Genomic DNA, 22015 nt, shown 5'->3' with positions numbered 1-22015 from the left:
TGTAGAGGCTCTGCCGCTGGGTAACAAATCTCCCACGGCAACGCAAGGTGGGCCAGCCGACAACAGAGCACTGATAGTGGACCAAAATAGAGCGAGCAGTCAGTGCAGACAAAAAAAAGTTACCCGAGGAGAAGTGGAAACAACAGTGCAGCAAGCACGTCCAGATCCATCCCCGGTAACAAAGGAAATGTGCTCCTCCGTCTCGACTCCAGATCACATTAAAGTGCGCTAACGCAGAGTTAGCTCAGCCTACAAGCCATTAGGCTGACGCAATTTAAAGCTAACATACAACCACTGGCCTTTATTAAGGCGGCACTTGTGGATTTAGGACTTCATTTTGGATTTCACTCAGCTTTAAGTCACGGTAATGAGGAGCAGAGGCTGGAACAAAAGACCACAGAATGAATTGGGGATTCGCAAAGTAGAAATGTGGAACAAAAAGTCAGACAATGTGCAGAGAGGCCTTATGTTGCACTAATATCTGTAATATCTGTCTACAGCACGACAGCCTGCACACAGACCCTTCTCTTATGTTTTGTTAAAGGAATAATTATGCACTGTTTTGACCTCCACTGTGTCCATTTTGGACTTGCAATATTGCTAATGTGGACATGTCACTCACGCCGTCACCTCAGAGTCTGAGCGAACAGATGTGCACTTTAATCAACGCAGCTGTCGAACACAGGCTTAACGTTGGCGCACGTCTGCCGGCGTCAAGTTTATTTTCTACCTGCTGCGTATTAATTATGTATTCCGCTTTGAGTGCTGTTAAAACACAAAGCTGCGGCTAAGAGCATTAAGTGTAGACACTAATGGAGGACTGCAGATGCTGCTGACGCACTGCTGTCACTGCATGTCCGTTAGAGGTGTGATAGATTTAAGACTTGGCCTGGACTTGGGCCACAGAGAATGAATCACCTCGCCAAACAGCCCCGTCTTACTGTGACATCAGCTCCCAGTAAATAAAGGTGGTTTTGTTTTGTCACTGCTGATGCTTTGGTTCGGGAAAGTAGAAAAAAACACGGGCATTATTAATGATATTGACGCTGGCCGACACTTTGACCATTAGAGCCTTGCCAGGGTCCTAAAACGCAAAGTAGCTTCATTGAATTATTCCATTTTGACATTATATCACCTCTTTCCTCCAGTTTGTGGACAGCGATCTTACAAAGGCTCTCTTTACACCCTCACCAGATGCGACACCCGGTATTGACATGCATCTCCGGTGTCCACATCGAAATCCGATTGCACTAGTGTTCGGACTCCTCTTTGCTTTCCGAAGCAGAGGACGTATATTTCCACTCACACAGTTGTGGGAGGAAAGACCACATATGGAAGTGGTTTGGTTCAGGTGATGTCCGATTGCAATCTGATCACAGAACCCACATTAGCCCAAAGCCCGTTAAAGATTTGATTATATCTGAATCTGAATTGGAATACTTGATTAATCCCTGTAGGGGAGATATTGGCTGCGTTACATTTGCTCCATCAAGAATCGAAGAAAAAGGTATAAGATTGTTCAAAAACAATAAATGCAAAAAAAAGTATGTTGTTCCCGAACCAGAAATGCATGCTTTTCTATTCTTTAATACAAACTATGAATAATAATCAATAGAAATGTGCGTATGTATGCATAGATAACAAACAGTTGAAATGTAATAATAACACGTAGTTTTGAATGTAATTAAATACAAAGGTTTGACATGATTGTGCAGTCAAAACATTTAAAGAGGAGAATTATAACGCTGGAGCATGAGTGTCTGTATAGTATTATTGCAATACAGTATGTAATTTATCTGTCATTCATTGTATTATAATCAGAAACATTTCTTTTGTCACAAATAACACTAGCTTTTCTTACAATGCCGTGACCTATAATAACATAGTGGGCGAGCAAAGACTCATGTATTTAATACTCTACTTACTACTTCGCTGTGGATATTCAGGATGTCAATATTTTATATAATCACCAAGTGTTATGATTAAATTATTGTAACCGACCATAAAGTATAGAAGAGTACTAACTGCACATCAGTCTTAAATGTCAACGGACCACATCAGGACGATCCTTACATTATCACTCGACGCACAGACATTAAAGGAAGTCACAGAATTTTTGATTAAACTTGCCTTTCCCTCATGTGCCATCAAACTATAATCACCTTTTAGAAATGAGGACAGTCAGAAAACCAGAACATACCGAGGCTGTGGAAGAGCCTTGGCTTTGATCTGATGCCGTTTGTTATGTTTGACATGTGAGGCAGACGAATTAGCTCCGAAAACTTTCCAACTTTCCCCTTTCTTCAAAGAGGGGAAAATAAATGATCCACGGATCCACTTCATTCATGTCAAAAAGGTAGAGTGCTTACTAAACTTAATAAATATCTAAAGAACTTAGAAGTGACTTCACATCCAGCAGAGTTAACCAGGCTAGCCTTTGTTAGCAATACCAACAATGATATTTTACACACACAAACAAAAGTAGCAACATTTCCACAGATGAAAACTGAACACTTTCATGTGTACGACTGATTTACTGTGAGAAAAATAAGACAGAAATGCATTTAACAGTAAAAAGTAGTAGTAATAGTTTTTAATTTTTTACCATTGACATGAGCGGCAGCCATCTTGGAATCCTTTGTTGGGGTTTATGAGGTTGTTTCGACTTTCGATTACATGAAAACTCCTTTCAGACTTCTGACTACAACTGGAACGCACCGTTAGCCCAGAAAGTCACCTAGCCAGATGCGTTAGCTTGGTTTAACCAGAATATTAGCTCGTATGCTTCGCAGCTCAAACTCGGCAGAACAGACCTCCAAGGTTTAGTCTGTTAGAACCCTAAAGTTATTAGTTCTATTGGCGCCTTTCCTTTATACAGTTCTCGCTCTACTCTACTCTGTTTGGTATCAGACACGTCGCTTTCCATTACTGTAGTAACCTCCCCAACTTTGCCGGGGTCGTCATAGCGCGGCTACATGAAACTGCAGTGACACACACACACAAACTAGTGACGGGCAAAGCAGTTGTTCTCGGTGTAACTGAATCAGTAGAATCAGTTAATTAAAAAGATTAGTTGGGTACTTCCTGCATGACTGGAGTGTCTGACACAGTCGCTGAACTGAAATACGGCTGAATGGATTGTGATTTGGCTCAGGATCGCTGGCTTCCGTCAGCGCTGTCGCTAAATACACCAGACTCTGTTAAATGTTCACAGAGTTCAGACATTTCCTCGCTCGGTGTTGGAGCTTAACGCAAGTCTTTTAACCTGAGCTACAGTTCGGCATTGTTTGGTCTGACTCCTGTATCGAACGCCATGCTCACGACTCTTCCAGTGACGACAGTCAGTGGCCGGCAGTCTGTTGACGTCACATTTAGTATCGCTTGGAGAACTTCACCAGAGCAGGTTCCAAAAAAAGCAGCAGATACCAGGTGCTATCACTAATGGGAAACACAACAACGAAAAAACTGTATAATGGAAAAGGGCCATTAGTCTATACTTTATTTTTAGGAACATAGTACTACCTTTTAAGGCTACGAGTAAAAAGTACAAAAAGACCGTCGCTTGACATAAGTGCTCTTAATTCTACCCCAATTTGTCTTTATGATTTATTCTGCTCAGATAAAAACCACTAAGTGGAATATTCACACAGATGTGGGAAGCTACATTAGATTATGTAAACACCAGTGAGGACTAAAGGCAGGGGCCGAAGCCTGTTGACCTGCGGTTATTCTGAAAGATACCAGCAGTCGGGCTGCAGTAGAGCTGCTTCTGGACAGGGAATACACCCACCACACAAACAAATCCGTGCGTTGTTATAACTGTTGCACACGACTCCTGCTTCGAGACGTCCGCGGGTTACCTTTATCCCTCGTCTGTCATGACTTGACCTTTTCCTCGGCTCATTTAGATGAACTGGCGTGTGTGGGACTAAAAAGCCAGACTCGCGGCGAAATTAGCTGACACGCACAAAGAGATGGCTCGATAATGGCATCAAGTGAAACAGGCAGTTTTTCAACTCATTAAAAAACAACAGGAGGAGATCAGAAAGTGAACTCGGGCTGAACCTTCGCACGAAGGGAGGCTGGCATCCTGGGGAGGGGGGCGACATCGATGCCAGCTACTTCTCTTAGGAGTTATTAATACTTCTGTAAACCATGGCAACAGACACCGCCTGTATCATCCAGTCAATGGTAGAAGAGCTTTGACAATCTGTCCCCTCGAACCACCGTCAGAATATCTGCTCCTCAGAGGGGCAGTAGCAGCGGTAACATCCTTTTCTTTATCCTATTATAAGCAGTAACAAAAAAGTATCAAGAAAACGATGATTCCCGTCGCAGTAGTTTCATCACACTTTGACATTTCTTGTTACGTTGAAATGTTACGTAACAATACGTTCTCTCACAGAAAAGTGCACAAAACAACCAGCCAAAGGAACCTCCTAAATATTCAAAAATAACTTTACATAGATAAGACATAAAGGTCGCATACTCAAAAAAACAGACGGCATCTGCGCCATGTACTACAACATATATTGTGTCCTGACCTCTTGTTTTCCTGAATATTGTATCCAGCATCTCTTTAAATACTGAAACATCAAACGTACAGGGTTTTTTTTAAAGCTCCAGTGCGTAATATCTGCCGCCCTCTGAGGAATGCAGAGTAATAACCAAACCACCTCAATATCACGTCTGCCTAGGTGACGCCACACCACTCCCTCTACCACGTCAATTCCGTCGAAATGTCACCGGGCGACACGGGAACAAAATGCTGCTATCTGACGAAATTCAAGTAGAGAGTCGCGCGACTTAGCGTAACTTCATAATGTAAACAGACAACGGAGGCGGACTGTCGGCGCCTTTCAGTTCCACGCTCGGTTGCGAGACGTCTTGCGGGACACAAGCAATCATACTGTCGTCATAAGTCCACAACGTTTGTCCTCTTTGTCTTTGGTGTTTCAGTTCCAAACAAAAGGACACAACAAAAGTATTTCGCGTCTGTTAACTCCTCACACTACAGGATAATTTGGCCCAATAATCTGACCTCCAGATTGGGGCCTGAACTCTGGCTCTAGTTTGGTATAATCAGAATTACATGAATATATTTGGCAACGGACATTTGTTTATATATACATGTGATGGACCACAACTGTAAATCTGCCTGACGCTGAATCCTCTTCATGATTTACCACTCGTCTCACACACACACACACATACACAGTGTTCATGTTGTAATTGCACTCATTAAAGGTCAAACACAAGCAGACCCTCCCCCCACGGGGCCCACAGTGATCAAAACCCGCCCACCCGCCCACCGACGCAGTTGTCCTAGCTCTTAGCCCTAACCCCTTACCTCTCAGTCTGTCTCACTGACCTCTGGGGTGTGTGTTTCTCTCCAACGTTACCTGCCTGTTTTCTTTTCCTTTCTCCTTCTCCGTCTTTTAGTTGGACTAACCCTTTCGCCTGTACCTGCCTCCTTTGTTGAATTCTCTCTCTCTCTCTCACTGACCTTCTTCCAGATTGACAGCCGACGGCTGAAACTGTGCTCAGGTATTTCAGTTGCCTGCGAACAGTTTCTCCGTCTCTTAAAGTAGCAGTTCACTCCTCACGCAGATCTGTAGAACAAATTCAATTTGGAATGATTTTTAAAAGACCAACACTGATATTGGAGTGAACCGTCTCTTTAAGTTTTGTTGGTAAAGCCAAGATTCTTCCACCGCCGCCTTTTCCTCTCGCTCACGTCGTCGACAGGTGGAAGTTTGCTCTGGAACTGTTTTTGCTTTACCAGAATGGCAAATTAACATCTCCTCCTTCTTCTGTTGTTTTTTAAACTTTCTGATGCAACTGCATGTAAAAAAAAAAGAAAGAAAGAAAACAAGACACCGCCTAGTGCATGTGCTCTTTCTGGTTTAATTTATTGGCTTGTAATTCATCGAATGTCATTTATTGAAAAACTTTTTTTTCCTCCACATGACTCGACTTTAGCGGTTTTCTGTCCACGCAAATTAATTATGATGATAATGATGATCATGTTATTAGTGTCATAAATATCATCAAAGACATGGATTTTCATTTATGCTGCCAAATATATATCAATATTTATATATAGATATATATAGATAGATATACAAAAAGTTGGATTTTTTTTTCTTTAATAATTTAATATTAAAAGTTCTTTTTAGTGAGAACTTTCGTAATGCAGTTTGTGCTGCTTATAAAGCACAAATAAGACTTCATTAACCTGTGAACACCTGTAGACTGGAGTAGCAGCAGAAACCTGGCCTATCAAAGTCAATTGAAGTTCTTTATTTGAAACACATTTCAAAAACATGTTTATAAAAATTGTTGTAAAGTCCTAAGGACCCACAAAACACAAATTATTTATTACATTGTTCATATTTTCTCCAATCAGTTCCTGCCTTCCTTTGTTTACCTACTCAATACACAACTTATAAGAACATTACTGCTATATACAGCATATAAATAATTATATTATATACAATTCATGAGCATATAAAATATATATACATACATATAGAGTATATATCCATATATATATATATATATATATACATATATGTGTATATATATATATATATACATATATGTGTATATATCTTTACATAACAGATAGTTAATGACAGTTTTGTAGATTTATATCACTAACCTGTGAGGATTTGCACCTGATTTGACACATAACATTCACTAGATACTCAGAAAAAGGTGGTTTCGGGGTTTAAATTCATCCTTTCGTGCTCATCTGATGGGAGGAGCTCAGGACGGAGCCTCCATCCCATAAACTGCGGGTGAAACTCAACAATCAACTACTATTTTTCCGCAGATCCTTCCTCCTGCATCTTTAAACAATATCAAATAAATTACGCAGCTACTTGAAAGCACAGTAGTAGTAAATATAGACGGTGAGATGGTGATTGCCAGATGCCGCAGCACTCAAAATCTACCCAGTATTCATGGGGAAGTGTAAATGGAAATCTCTTCTGCGACTGCATCGGCACACCTGCAACGGAATGCACTTCTCATTACCTCTACTTTTCAATTGGAATTGATCTGTTAACATTACACCGTATCACCTTAACCCACGCCGCATACATTACACCGCGTCCAATTGGCTGAGCACTGAGGTGGAATATTATGCAAATTCCTAATAACAAGTGAACATGATTGAATTCACCCAGTCAACAGCCAGAGATGGTGTGTGTGTGTGTGTGCGCGCACACACTGACACACACACACACACACACACAACCATGCCCTGTCTGTTAAGCATGTCTGTCAGCTCGCAGACATCAGGTATTAAAACTGTCAAATTAATAAAGCTCCGAGCTGCTCTTGCTTTTCACCCCGTTTTGAAAACTCATTTGTTCCAATTTTCGACCTCGTTTTTTTTGTGCGTTTTTTTTTTTTCTTTCCCCGGGAGTTACATTATTATTATTATTGTTTTTAATTTTGTTCTTGTGTGTAAGAAATAAATGTGCGGCATTAGCGGCAGGTGAAGGGAAAGTGCTCCCCTTTGAAACTCGGTGTGTTACTATCATGTTATTATGTTGTTATTACCAAGTTGGAAACTACAATGGCATATTAGGGCCAAGTATGAAAAGAAATAATTATAATATAATAATATTTCGAGAAAGAAGTCGCAGATTTATGAGATTGTACTGTACCAAATTATTTAATTTAAGGACTAAATGAAGTAGTTGTTTCCATTCATCTTAGATTAGAGATTAAAGAAACTCCGTTAATTCATGAAGTGTGAAAACTTCATTCATTCAACAAATACAAACAACACAATGTGTATTCTTAATTATTTAGACCAGTAATATACTTGCTTTTAACTAAGCATGCATACATGTGTGGATTCATTCTGCCTCGCACATCCTGGGGTTGTTTGATAATCTGTTAATTAGGAGCAAAGAAACTAAATCTATTATTGGATTATCAAACGAGTTGGTGATAAAATTAGTCGCAGTCGGTCCTAATTTCTGGCCTCGGTGATATTTTAATGCCCAGTTTGTACGGTCGTGACGCTTTAATGTTGAAAAGGACTTTCACAAATGAGCAGGAATAAAACTTTAAAGTGCTCTGATCGTTTTGTAATTGGTGTCATGGAAAAGCATATGGTGGGCGCTTTAGTGTATTGTTGATGAATCTGGCATGAGACAGTCGCCCGTTTACTTAATCACTTCATTATCATTATCTTACAGCGTAATTAGTTTTTCAAACTCAAACTTCAACACCTGCAAGAGAGAGAGAGAGAAAGAGGGAGAGAAAAAAAACCCCACAACAAACCGAGGAAACACTCCGTACAACAACAGCACCGACGCTTTCACTTTATTCGTCTCATGCAGACACACAGTCACCAATTAGTGAGACGCAGAAGAGGCAAGGCAGCGTTGGAACCTGCGTGTTTACATAACGCGCCGCGTAGCAGCTATTTTTAACGACGTGGATGCAGTCGCACGCACACACACACACACACACAGAGAGCTTCTCTTCCTACGGTGCTGTGGAGGAGCGCGCGGTGATGGTTGTTCTCCATCCACATCACAGCTGCTGCAGAGCACCAGGCTTCAAAACAGCAGCAGAGTGATGGTCTGTCACTCACCATCCTCCTCCTCCTCCTCCTCCTCCTCTTCGTTCAAATGTGCTCCTCACTTACACACACACACACAAATAGAATCACTTCATCTCTTTTCTCTCTGGCTTTCATCCCTACTCCTTCCTTCTCCCTTTGCTCTTGCTCCCCTGTCTCTATCTGTCCTCTCACATTCACACCAGTTAGTCACCAAGGTTGAAATTAATCCCTTCATCTCCCTTTCTTTTCTTTCCCCTGGCTGTCACCTTTCTCTCTCCCTCCTTCCTCCCCTCCCTTGACTCCACTCACGCAGCCCATCTGTCTTTTTACCTTTTGGCAGACTCTGTGTGTGTCTCTATATTAAGCACTCCGCCGAGCCGAGACCATGATGAGTTGACACAGAAATGAAGCGTTTTTAGAGAAGAACGCTGACTCTTAATCTGTGTAAACGTTGAGGAGAAGTTGTGAAATGAGCAAAAAAGCGCGGCAATAATTATCGCATTGTACTCGAGGCGTCACGCTTTCCCCTCCGTAACCGAACTTTGAAACTGTGCTGTGTAACTTTTAGACGTAACCAGATATCTGGGAGGCCTTGTTTCGACGGCAGCAGCAAACACGTACGAGACACGAGTTTTCCAAAGTGGTTCTGCATGCGATTGTGGTCGGATTTTTACAGATCTGTTTCGATCTGAACATCAGAGCAGATTGATGCGCCACTCGCAGTCCGACTCGAACAACAACAGTGGCGTAGATCCGGAGAGACAGAGGTTAATTGGGGGCGAGTTAAACGATCGACCTTCCATTTCCGCGTGGAAAGGGCCTCAGTGTGGTGATGTTTGAATCTCGTGTTGCCTGGCAACAGTTGGTTGCGGATTTTTTCGGAGGACCGGAAGTGACGTAACGAGGGCCATAGTGCACAGGCCTTGGCTGAACAATATAGCCGTCGATGCCTACTAAATATAGCCTTTACCATGACATTTTTAATTGTTATATGGCCTTACCAGGTCATCTTGGCCCTAACCTTAACCTCACTTTATTCTCCATGACTAACCCTAAACCCCGGCGTGCTCTTTTCCCCCGAAATTGAGTTGTTTCTTGTACGTGATATATACGAAGCCATCTCTTCTTCCACTTTTCTGAGATTTTTCTCAAAATCCTCTATTGTAGTGAAAACTTTGGGACTTCTAGCTTGGGGAACAGTTGCCGGCGCCGGCCCTCAGTACGTCACTTCCGGCACCACAGCGACAGTCCTGCATTGCTGCACAAGTTAGTTGAGCTAGTAAAGTGAGATTGCAGCAAACAGGCTGAATTGTGACCAAAAAAAGCCCACAAAAGGTTTCAGACGTGACTTCTGCTACTCATGCTGCGCTGCTGCTGCTGTTGCATACACGTGCATGCTCCCTCGGTCCGGTGTAACAGTCCATTTTCAGACGAGAGATATAAAAACCCGGTCGTCCAGTAGTAGAATTCACTTATGCAACTGACAATGGAGTGATTAAGTAAACGGGCGCCCGTCTCTGCCAGCTTCATCAACAATACACTAAAGCGCCCACATGCTTTTCCATGACACCAATTACCAGTAATCAGAGCACTTTAAAGTTTTATTCCTGCTCCGTTGTGAAATTCTCTTCTCACAACTCTCCAGTGATGTGAAAGCATCACCAGCGACTGGAACTTTAAACAGCTGGAGCACAGCTGGAGTTTAGAGCTGAAAAATGAATGGATTATTCATCGTCTATGATGATGTTCTGGATTGTGTTCTTGTTCCTTTTCTCCTCCACAACAGTAAATGTAATATCTCTGGACAAAAGACATTTGAGGATGAGTTGATAAACAATTTTCACCCTTTTCTGACATTTAAAGGACCAGACTGCTAATTAACGATGAGTAACAGAGGAAACAATCGATAGTAGCCGCCCCTGTTGTTGCCTCCTTTTGTTTGTAACGTGACATCATTTCTGTTCACAAAGACCAAGCTGAGGCGCAACAATAACCATCGACAAAAGAATAAATAAAAATCACCAAATGTTAGGCCCCGCAGCTTCAAATAAAACAAATGGTTGTGCCAAATCTTTAGTTTTCATGAAGCAGAGCAAAAGTTGTGTCCAGTTAGCCGTCGCCTCCTCATGTGCGTCACCTAGCCGCCGGTCAGGCAGCAGCTTTGATTCATAGGGTAATAGTTTCACAGTGACCGGTAGCACCATATGTCCCTTCACACCCCGTGATTGAGTCGTCGAGCCTGCTCGTGAGACATGTTGTGACAGGTCATTTGTAGACTCTGGATTTGTTTACCTCAGCTGCGCGGTTCAGCCGCCCCGCCGCGACACTTGACTCATTCCCCTTTGACTGGAAGGACGCACTCAATGGGCCCGGAGCCACAGCCAGCCAGGGAGGGGGGAGGTGGGGGGGGCCGTTGGGGCCTTGGGGGAGCAGATGAGTCACAGGTACCAGAGAGTCACCGGGGGTGACAGGAGGCAGAAACTGCACTGAGACGAGGGCTCATTACCAGCAGCTCTGTGCTGCCGCCGCCAGGCCGGAATGGCGTTCAGTTGGAAAACTGATTTTTTTCGCCCAGCATGCGTCATTCCTGCAGAGCTGATTGGCAGGCTCTTTAATGACGCTATCCAAGATTAAAAGAAGAAGGCATTAACGGGCTCACTGCAGCTCTACTCTTGATTGTCTCTCCCACTGGGACTGCCATTCTGATGTATGGCTTTTTAATGTGGTCATAAGTCCGGGCAATCATCAGAATAAATGGCTGAAATTGAGGATTTTAAATTGGAAGCTCAAGTCCAAGCATCTTTCCCAGAAGCATTACAGTGGACTACAGTATCCACTCTGTCTGTGTGTGTGTGTGTGTGTGTGTGTGTGTGTGTCTGTCCCTCTCTGTGTAGAGACACCTCGAAAATGAATGCAGTGATACACGATGATGAGATAGTAATCCTCTACAGGAACACCTGCCACAAATCCAGCCTCCACATAATGAAGAGCAAAAATAGCTGAAGTAGTTCCACAGTAACTCCCATAATTTAAATAATAAACTCTTTAAACACTTGGCCAGGAACTGTGTACATACAGATCCCATCAGTCTTTGTCTGTTTCTAATTTTGTCCCATCCTAACCCGTCTGTAATGAGATTCAGTTGAATTAAAGCTTGCAGTGGTGACAGGAGGCTAATGGCTTCTCCTCTCCGTTTCATGTGTTGTGTAGTTGCCATGGTGTCAAGAGCCTTCTTAGGCTTAAGAAAATGAGTTTAGATTACGCTCATTCGTCTCTTGCGGTTTTGTAATTAGATTTGCCTCAAATCTAACAGATCTGATCAGATTATCCAACCCCTGTAATATTTGCCTGTAATCAACGCTGTGAGGAAGACCCGTTTTGGCCCCTTTAACACACTCCTGATTGCCTTTAATAAAGTTCACCCAGGCCTCGGCGGCTCAGGAGGTTTCTCTTCACAGCCTTCATTTCACCCTAATGAAATCCGTCCAAAAAAAAGTTAGAATTTCATTAGTTTTGAAAGGATCTGAGATGTTTTTTGAGGTTCAATTCCTGGTGCTTCACCGCCAGCCTTCGGCACTGAAGAAGACTCTCGGATGAGAGGTGAAAAGTTTTCAAGAAATATACCGAGTCATAGCAACATCATAATAAATGTGGCAGGGTGTTATGATGTGTAGGAAATGTACATTATAACACAGTTGTGGGAGAGTGGAAAAGTTCCCTCGACTGAGGCTCAGGATCGCGGTCAGAATTCAAAGCCGCTTTACACCGATTTTAGCTAAAATACTTCACTGACAGCAAATTTTGAAATCGCATACACTGCACGTTGTTAGAATCCATATCACACACTTGACAACCCCTGCACGATATATACAGAGAAATTAAACTTCATTCTGTCAAGCCGTGGTCGCACGATTCTCAGAAAAGACTCGAAATCCTCTCCGCTGAATAATTGAGCTGATCTCCCTCGTGCCCGTCCACCAATCATCACCCTCATCATTATCTTCCTTCCCATCTCGTAAACTCATCAGCAAGTCTGATTTGAGACATCGTCGTTTTCCATTTTCATCCCTCAATGCAGCTTCCCGTCGAATTTAACTTGTTTTGAACACCTGCATTTATTCCGCCCCCTCTGTGAGGGCTCAGTCAGCCCCACACACACACACACACACACACTAATCAGTTTCACAGAAATTGTCATTAAGGGCGAAGAGAAGGGCCTGACACCACAGATGGCAGCAGGGTTTTGCAAATGAGCTCTGATTATGAGAGGTGACAGGTTTCACTCGTCTTATCATCGCTGCCTTTCACGGCATCAGGCAAACACTCTGCTTGGGTCACGTCACCCAAGGACATTTGCATGCTAGATTTACCTCAGCTGAGCAACCTTGTGTTTTTTTTTTTTTTTGCACAGACTGTCCCCCTCAGCTTTATTTTGAAATAATTTGACAACCTCATTTGGGCGTGTGTTGGCAAAGACATTCACTCTGTGAGCGATTGACTCACCATTTTTTTTTTTGGCTCGTTCATCACACCAGGTGCTCACTCTCCTGATCCCTACATTGGAAAGCGGAGTCTGTGAAAATGATATCGGGTTCCTGCTGCTGCTGCGCTCCCATCAATATTTAAAGCCCCGACTCATTTCAGAGTTGACTGGGGAAGTCTCTGTCCTCCCGTCTCTGCTGGTCTCCACTGGTATGAGAGAGAGCAGGTCCGAAAAACAAAGGCCGTATTGATCTATTAACAGTGGAGAGAAAGAGCTTAGTTCAAACACTTCTCCCATGCTGTTCCTCACATAGTGAAGCCCCAGTAAACACAACCTGTCTCTCCCAGCTGCTATTTGACCCATATTAGCTTCTGAAAATGTGAGCTTTTCTTCTTGTGGTTCAGTCAGAAAAGCTCTAACCTAGGCAAAATTTTCTTTTCCTTCTTTTTTTGTCTTTTAAAGGTGTGAGGCGTCCACCAGACCTGGAGAAGACCAATCACAGCGTCCACTACACGCTCCTGATCGCTTGTGTTGTGGTCGCCTTCGTCCTTGGTGCCTTTCTCTCTGGTTTCCTGGTTTCCTGCTACTGCAACCACACGGGTCACAAGACAAAGAAGTTAGCAAAAGATCCAGAGGCTCCTATCCCGCACGCCCTATCACTCCGCAGCCTGGCCAAGCTCAACGGTCTCCTGGACAGCCAAAGTAAGGATGACAAAATGGAGGTGTCATCTCCAAAGATCTACAATTCTTTCTTCACCAACAGCAAGGAGCATCACGCACCAAGGAGAAATGTCCATCATGGAATGACAATGGGAGACCTGGTTCATCCCCACCATCACCACCTCCACCATTCCTCAGAGCTCTCTGGTCTACCGACACCAGACTCCACCCCAGAACTGCCCATCAAGAGCATGAAAGCCTTCAAGAACCAGTGGGAGAAGAACCAGAATTGCAACAATGCCAAAGAACCAAAGTCTCACAACATTGGCTCCAGGCCCAGCTCCGCCTTGCTTCACCAGCAGGTCTTCCCCTATTCCCATGGCCTTGCTAATGGACAGCCACTCGTCAGTGGTCACCTTCATTCAGATGAACGGAAAATCCTCAATCTTGAACGTGGCTTATCCCAGCAGCCATATAGCGGTTACTCGCCAAAGGTGATGGAGGTAACCTCACTGGATGAGATCCTGAAGCACATCCATGAGGCAAGCAGCAGCAAGAACTCCCAGTTAATGAGCCCATCGGGTCTGATGGCCAGCGGTGGTGGAAGTCAGCTAGCATTCTCTAACCGCATTCAACCTCAGATCCCTGAGACGGAGTCAGCCCCGTACTACAGCTCGTCAACTTTACCTCGAGACAGCCTCACCCGACGCATGGATGTTCCTCCTGACATCCCACCACACCACCAGTCCACCCTGGAGAGGAGGCACTCCTCCCAGAGGCACTCCCTGATCGCTGCGGCTACCAAGATGCCCAGTGGAGGTGGAGGTGGAGGAGGAATGGTTACTCGCCAGCAAAGCTTCAGCCAACGAAACGGTGGGCCTCATCAGCCGCCTCCTCTACTGGCACGGATGAACTCAACGGGCAGCGCCTGTGAGGTTCACTACCCACTCATCCCCAATGGATACCTGGCCCGTCAGCAAAGCTACAACGGAGAGCAGGAGATCCAACACAGGGGCGCCATTGTTCGTCGGGCCTCCTCTCTCAAACCTGATGTCCCTCCCAAACCTTTGTTCATACCTGCCACATCCCCGGTCAACCAGCAGGGGAAGTTCAACTACTGAGGAGGTTCACTCCTGGACTACAGAGGGGCACTCCCTCATTGTGTTTTCTTGAAGGACATTCTCCTTGAAGAAATGCAGTGGGTTCGAGGTAACAGACCTTCACGAAAAAACTCAACGTACCCCGTGACAACCAGTGTCACCGTGGACAAAAGCCTCAACCAAACTTGTTTTTTTCCCCCCCTCCCCTTCTTTTTGTCCAGCGAATATCTTTGTACCATATTGGTATTGCTCAGCTACTCGCTTATTATAGAACCGCTGACTTGGGTGACGTGACGCCACCTCCTAATATTAGGCTGCCAATGTCCTCAGTGTGGATTTACAATGCAACGTTGATGTTGGAAGAACTTTAACACATCAGTCATCTTGAACACTAAAAAAGCCGGAGGCTCCTGCGATGCTTAAATTCAGGCTTTTTGCTTAACCTTTTCTGATGTAGTGTTGGTAACCAGTCCCCACACGCCCCACCCCCACCCTCGATTGTGTTTATATTATGCATGTGTGTGTATATATATGTGTGTTTATATCCACACCGTATATGTATACATATACATTTGCAGTATATGTAACCTGTGGTGAAAAGTCAGCAAATTCCCCCGAAAGTAGTTATGTCTTTGCCTTACTATACTCTTTCATCTTTGGGCATATCATCAAACAACCCCCCCCCTTACACTTAAAGACACCAACTATTCATGCACTTCATCCACACAACACACTGTCAGTCGGCCAAAAACAACGAACCAAATTAGTTGGTGGTGACCAGAGAGAGGAAGTGTTTCAACGAAGCAGCTATTCTCGTCTTTTCTCTCTCTCTCCTCCCCTCCCCGTTGGCAGATGTCAAGTCAGAAGTGACGTAATCGGGTCCATTTTAGTTCCTCGAATGTTTCTATGAGATTGGTGCTTCACAAACCCAGGGGATTTAACATCTTCTGAAGTGGAATTTAAAAAAATTAAAAAATAAAACGAACATAAAAGAACTGTATAGTCTAAAATATTTTTGGACCGAGACAACAAAACAAACATACTGAGCCGTCTGGCGTCATGAGAATGAACATAAAACATAGAACGGACTGCAAGTATTATAGTTATTAACTTTGTGGCTATTGGTTGTAAATAAAGGAATAATTACTAGCCAAATTTTAACTGTATGTGTAAATGTGTGCCTTATTTAATAATAGTGTGTGACATGGGGGTTGGGGTTAATGCAAGGGGCTCAGATGGCTACTATGCTACAGTATATTGTAGGTGTTTCATTTTCTATGGTCGTCAGTATGTGTCATACAGTATCTATTGTATATTTGAAGAGTTTCATTCCAGAATGAGATGTTTGTCACCGATTCTGAGAAACTGCTAACTGTGAATATGATTGTATCACTTACTCTTGTATCATATTTTATGTTCTATCTTGAGTATATTGAGCCTTTTTTTCTTACAAAGGAATATTTTAAAAAATTGTCTCTTTTTTTTTCTAAAGATGGACAATGTTTTGGAATGAAACCCTTCATTTTGCTTTTGTTGTTTATGTTGTTTTGTTTTGTTTTTTTTAATAGCATCCCAGAAGTGTGAGCCTGCAGTATTTTTGGGAGTGTTGGGTAAAAGCGAGTACTCGCAGCCTAAGACTGCAGACACTCAGGTTCGACTGCCTCCGTATTTTTGTCACTTTCCACTGGGTGTCACTTTCCCTTTTCGGTGCCATTGTTAACCTTTTCTTCCTTTAGTAGTAGAGTTAGCATCACTTTGGATTTCTAAAGGAGCAGTTTTCACAGTTCCTCTTCAGTCATCACCTACACACGTGTAGCCATTTTAGAAGTTAAATGATAAAGCAGTCCCGAATGTCAGAAAATGTCTTTTTTTGTTCGTAAGTAGAGGAAATAGTTGAGAAAGTGATGTGTTACACTACATTGTTTTGCTTTTGTATAAAAATGGAAGCGGGAGAGACGTAAATTTGGACATCTACAATGGTTATTACTGTAGTTTCTGCGTCACTGCGAGTCGTCTTCTGTATCGGGAGCAAATAAACGCGAGAGGAGGGAAAGTTTCTTTTGGGAAATATGTTAAGTGCAATGAACTTTGATGCGACAAGCTGCGAATATCTAGAACTGTGGACCAGGTGGCGTTGGCGAACGTCTGTCCAGCAGAGTCACCGTTGATTGGAACCACGATCAAGTCTGTTTAAACCGCACGATGCTAATTATGATATCCAAAAATTGGTGTGGGATTTTTTTTTAAGCGCAATTTTCCCAAAAGCTAATTCGACCCAATGTAATCATTTGTTTTCAGATAAATGAAAGTAAATATAATTTGTTTTATGGAGGAACAAAGTTGGTTTAGATATTGAAAGGCAGCAGAGGATTAAATAGCTTTTCAAACAAAAAATATATATATAAAACATCCGACTTGATTTAATGTCACGCCTGTTATGTTTTTCATAAGAGGAATTGTATCGGCTTCCGTATGTGACCAGTGTGTGTTTTTTTAATCTGGGCGGTGACAGATTGTATGGGACGGGGAGCAGCGTCGCCTCCAAAGGCCCAATCAGTATTTGGTTTTGTGTAAATACATTGTATCTGGTCGGGGTCTCATTGATTCAGTATTATGTTTATTTTATTTTTTTCCTTTTTGATTTTCAGACTCTTGAATTACTATGAATTTGCTCTCACAGAAAACCATTGTATGTCTCTTATACTAGGAATAAAAATGAAAACATGATGCAAATGTCTCACTGGTGAGTGTGTCTGTATGAAATCACTGGGTGATGAAAGATGGTGTCTATTATGGGTTGTAGGTGTAGAGTTAAAAAAAAATATGTTGAATGATGCACCAGGTTAGAGGTTAGGGTTACCTCCACCCTGTCCTCTGTCTCGCATGTTTGTCCACGTGTTTCTAAAAATGTGTTAATAGATTGGTGAAACTTGTGCAATCAGCCAAATTCAGAGTCCTGCTTCAAACACACATCCAGGAATGGGGGAAAAGGTGAGATTTATGCACTGTGAGACACATTTAACGCTCAAATAGACACTAGTTTGCCTCAAACTTGTCATTATGATGTTAAAACTAATTGCACATTGTAATGAAGATAGAAATTTGTGCCTAATTCTACTTCGTCACAGATATCGGCACCTTAACAAAATAATTATTTCCTTTCTCCATAACAATTGCTGAATTATTTATTGAGAGATTCTCACCATCTCATGATGTTTTTTGTTTTTTTAAAAAAGGCCTTTAATTATACAAGCTCCCAAATTTAACATATTCTTTCTCATGCCCACAATACCACACCTTTCACACTGAACATGGAAATCAGTTCAGTATTTTATTTAGTTATTTTGCATAATCCCGCGAACACACATAAAAATGACTTCATTGGCAGTCATGGTAATAATAATAATTTTAGAATTGCAATCAAAATGCTTTAAACCTCATGGAGTCCGCCAATATATTATAATGTTCATCCTCTGCAGCCACGTGGACATATATTGGACATAATCTACTGATTGCCTTGCATATAATGTTCCATTTATGAATCAAATATCCATTTAATGTGCCAATCTCATATAAGATAAGAGTTGGAGCACCTCCATTCACACATGTTTCATATTAATGATAAAATCTGAATAACTTAATGCTTTAAGATGTTTTTCATTACAGCCCCATCCATGTGAAGGTGAGTCACTCAACATTAGCATTAGCTACGTGGTATTAAGTTGGTACTGGAGGTATATTTTATGCTGTGCTCACATATCACACATATTTTAAGCAGAAGAATATCAGTTCACATGTTATTGGTCTCATATGATGGATTTGGACTTTAAAAACTCCATTTTAGTTCAGTTATTTAAGCTAGCAAGAAATTTGAATGGGTGCTGGCTAAACGCTAAGCTAATCTCAGCCAAAACAGTGGAGAAATTGTATCTCCAGTGTAATTAAAGTGTGTAGTTGTTCGAGTACATCGTAGTAGTTAATGATAATGATGTTGTTTTGCTTAAGGTTTTGTTAACTTTACTTGGCGCTAAGTTAAGGTATGCTAACATTAGCTGCTGAGGGAGTAGGGGACATTTTGAGATTATCAAACTCCAGTCAAGTCTTTTGAGCTCGACTCGCCATCTCTGCATTCTGTGTCACAAATACTGTATTAGATTTTTAAAAACATTAAACATTTAAACATTAAAAATCCACACTAGGACCAGATGCCTGAACAGATTAATTTGTTCAGGCATCTGACCTCTTCTCTGCAGTTCCTCTAAAATGTCTTTCATGCTAAAATGAATGGGTCTACTTGTTAACTGGTGTGTGTGAAGTTGCTAAAAAGAATAGCGATTAACAGTATTTGTTTCCCCGACCTCTGTGTCACCTGTGTGTAAATTATAACACGCCAAAAACAAAACGTCAACGTCATGGCGGTTGCTATCTCCTATCTGTTGCTTTCAGTCACCTTTCATTTGATCTGAATGATGACAAAAAATTGCTATAACCCAAATTGCAAAGAAGTGAGTTTTGCTATCAACATTCATGGCTACTTAAGTGAACACACGTCATAGTTTTTTGCACCAGAAATAACATGAGAGTTTGCATCGCGGCCAAAAATTCAGACGACAAAGAGGAAATCTGCGCGTTCACCCAGGTCTTGTGCCAATCTGAGCCAAATCCCTCACGTGCACTGCACAGTCATTTGAACCAATAATGAATGCTGATCAAAAAACCCATTTAAACCTTCGTTCAAATGGGTTTTCTGACCAGTGGGAATGGGTAATAAGTCAAATCTGCCTGGACCTGATAACAAAAAGTTTACCTCCTAAAATAAAATAAAGTCTGCTTATGAACTTCAAATAGTCTGGCCGTTCTCTTCTGACTTTTCTCATCTAAGAGATATTTGTGTTCACAGAACTCTTGTCCCTGGTGCTTCAGCAACACTCAGACCAGGCTGTCTGGCATCAGCCGACGGTGACTCAACGTTAATTGACCAGAATTGTATGCTTTTACATCTGCCAAATATACATCAGATTGAATAACTGCATGGTAACCGTGTTCCTATAAAGTCCTCGGTGAGTATGTTACCTGTATTTAATCATGCATCTCAGATTTCTGTCAATAATGTCCCTGTTACTTCAGATAAAACACAAAACGTGCTTTCCATTCTCGAAAAGAAATAGTCAGAGGTTCTTCAAACCTGAATATTTAAATGATAATAAAAAAACACTTAGTGGGTACATACCACTTTTTTTGTAATTAGATGAATTTGCCTTGTTTTTCGCTTTTCGTCAGATCGGTTTGTTGAGTGGAAATCATTAACGCTGAAGCAAAAGGTCTCAGATCCACAGCATCCATCAGCAGAAATGTCTCTCAACACGAGCCTGAACCTCCCGGCTGTTTACTCACTGCGGGGGTGCGTTCACACCACACTTGTTTATTATCTTTTATGGGATGGACTGTGTGGAGTCGATTAGTCAGTACAATCCTGCAGCTGAATCCCGGTTTGCGCCTGTAGACGCACAACAGGTGAGAACCAAAAGAGGTCTCCATTAGTCTGCTACGATGAGGGAAGACGAAGCTGCAGAGAACCCTGATGATCATCTTCCTCCGCTGGTAGTTGGAGGAAAATCCGAAAAACTGTTCTACTGTAGTTTATACCAGGGTATTTGATGCGTAGAAAATGAAACAAAAGAGTCCCTTTATCCATCGTTCCACCTCCATCTAATGTCACTATACCAGTGTGAGGAAGAGGAGGATGACAAGAGAGTCAATGATCTCATTGTGGATAAATCTGCCTCCTGTGAAAAGTCTGTATAGCTGACTTTAACGTTGGTGACAATGGTGTTTACCAAGTTAGCTGAGTATTTTCTCAGGCGGTACTTGTAGGATCACGTAAAGGTTTGTTGACCTTTGACTTGTGTTTTAAAGGTCTGGTTTTAGTCTGACGAACACAATCATTCATTTTAATTCTGATGCCGACTGTCAAAGCAGAACACAGCAATCAGTGAAGCCTCACTTCACCGCCTCTGGCAGGTTTGTGAGCCGGATCTTATTGTGATGTCTCTTCAGTTTGTGACATGTTGTCCTCAATCGTAAATGCATCACACGCTTTTGGGCAAACCTGTTTTGGCGTAAAAGCAAGATGACTGTACCTGCTTAACATATACAGTGAAAGGACTCTGATGGGTGGTGAGGCTGACCTTTTAGCGAAAAACTGTTCTGCTAATGAGGTGGTATTGATTAGTTTATGCAATTATCCTCCCTGCAGTCTATTAGGGAATCATGCCAGTGTGTGTGTGGGTATACTTGTATTTGTACTTTTGTGAGGTCGAAAAAACATACAAACCTATCTTTGTGGGGACATTTTGTCTGGGAGTTTTCAGGATTAAGACCTGGTTTTAGGGTTAGGGTCAGGGATAAGGTTAGACACTTAGTTGTGATGGTTACAATTAGGGTAATGAGCCACGGAATGCATTATGTCAACGATGTGTCCTCACCAAGATGTACAAACAAGTTTGTGTGTGTGTGTGTTTGGGTGTGTCTTGGGGAGATGCATGTGTTTGTTGCCGTGGAGATAGAAACCCGGGCTGCATAATGGTTAGCGATTAGCTCCAGTATAATTATCGGATTCCAACAAAGCGGCAGTCGATAGCCCCGCCGCTTCCGAGAGCGCGGCCTTTTCTCAAACCTGTTTGTATGTTTCCATTTCAGTGTTGGCTGCTGGTGAATGAGCACTGATGGAAATAAAAGCTTCCGCTGAAGTCATTACGTGATTCTGGTCAATGAGCTCGATGATGATGATGATGGCGGCGCAGGGAGGAGACGCCACTCAGCCGCTGCAGAATTTTCCACTCGTACATGTTCGAGACAAAAGGTCGATTTGCGGTCGTCGGTGATCTTAATGAGTGAAGGAATTGCACGTTTACTAATTAAAGGCGCCGTGTTACACATGTTTAACAAATACGACAACATGGCACACAAGTCTCTTGTTGGAAGTCACTTTCCTCGGCTGCAAGGATGAAAACAAGCTTCCGAAAATGGTGTCGACAGCAACCAAAATAATTGGTCCATCGCATAAATCTTTGTCTCATCTCAAGTTTTTACAGAAAGGAAAAATGAAGAGTATCCTGGCCGACGTTTGTTAGATGTTTTTTCGTCTTTTACAATTGTCTCTTATTTCTAACTCTTGCCTTA

General features: G+C 42.4%; 1 protein-coding gene across 4 annotated transcripts in view; it reads left to right on the top strand.

Moving 5' to 3' along the window:
- sema6e (sema domain, transmembrane domain (TM), and cytoplasmic domain, (semaphorin) 6E) overlaps positions 1-15671 on the top strand; it is a 174120-nt gene extending 158449 nt beyond the window's left edge. For all 4 annotated transcript variants that reach the window (XM_044033667.1, XM_044033666.1, XM_044033664.1 and 1 more), the window contains one exon: positions 13536-15671. In XM_044033667.1, the coding sequence (XP_043889602.1) occupies positions 13536-14854 (1319 nt within the window). In that variant the 3' untranslated portion in view covers positions 14855-15671. The remainder of the gene's footprint in view (positions 1-13535) is intronic.
- The last annotated feature ends 6344 nt before the right edge of the window (positions 15672-22015 follow it).

Source organism: Solea senegalensis, linkage group LG9, assembly GCF_019176455.1.
Source record: "Solea senegalensis isolate Sse05_10M linkage group LG9, IFAPA_SoseM_1, whole genome shotgun sequence".
Taxonomy (NCBI): domain Eukaryota; kingdom Metazoa; phylum Chordata; class Actinopteri; order Pleuronectiformes; family Soleidae; genus Solea; species Solea senegalensis.
This window is presented reverse-complemented; position numbering and strand designations above follow the sequence as displayed.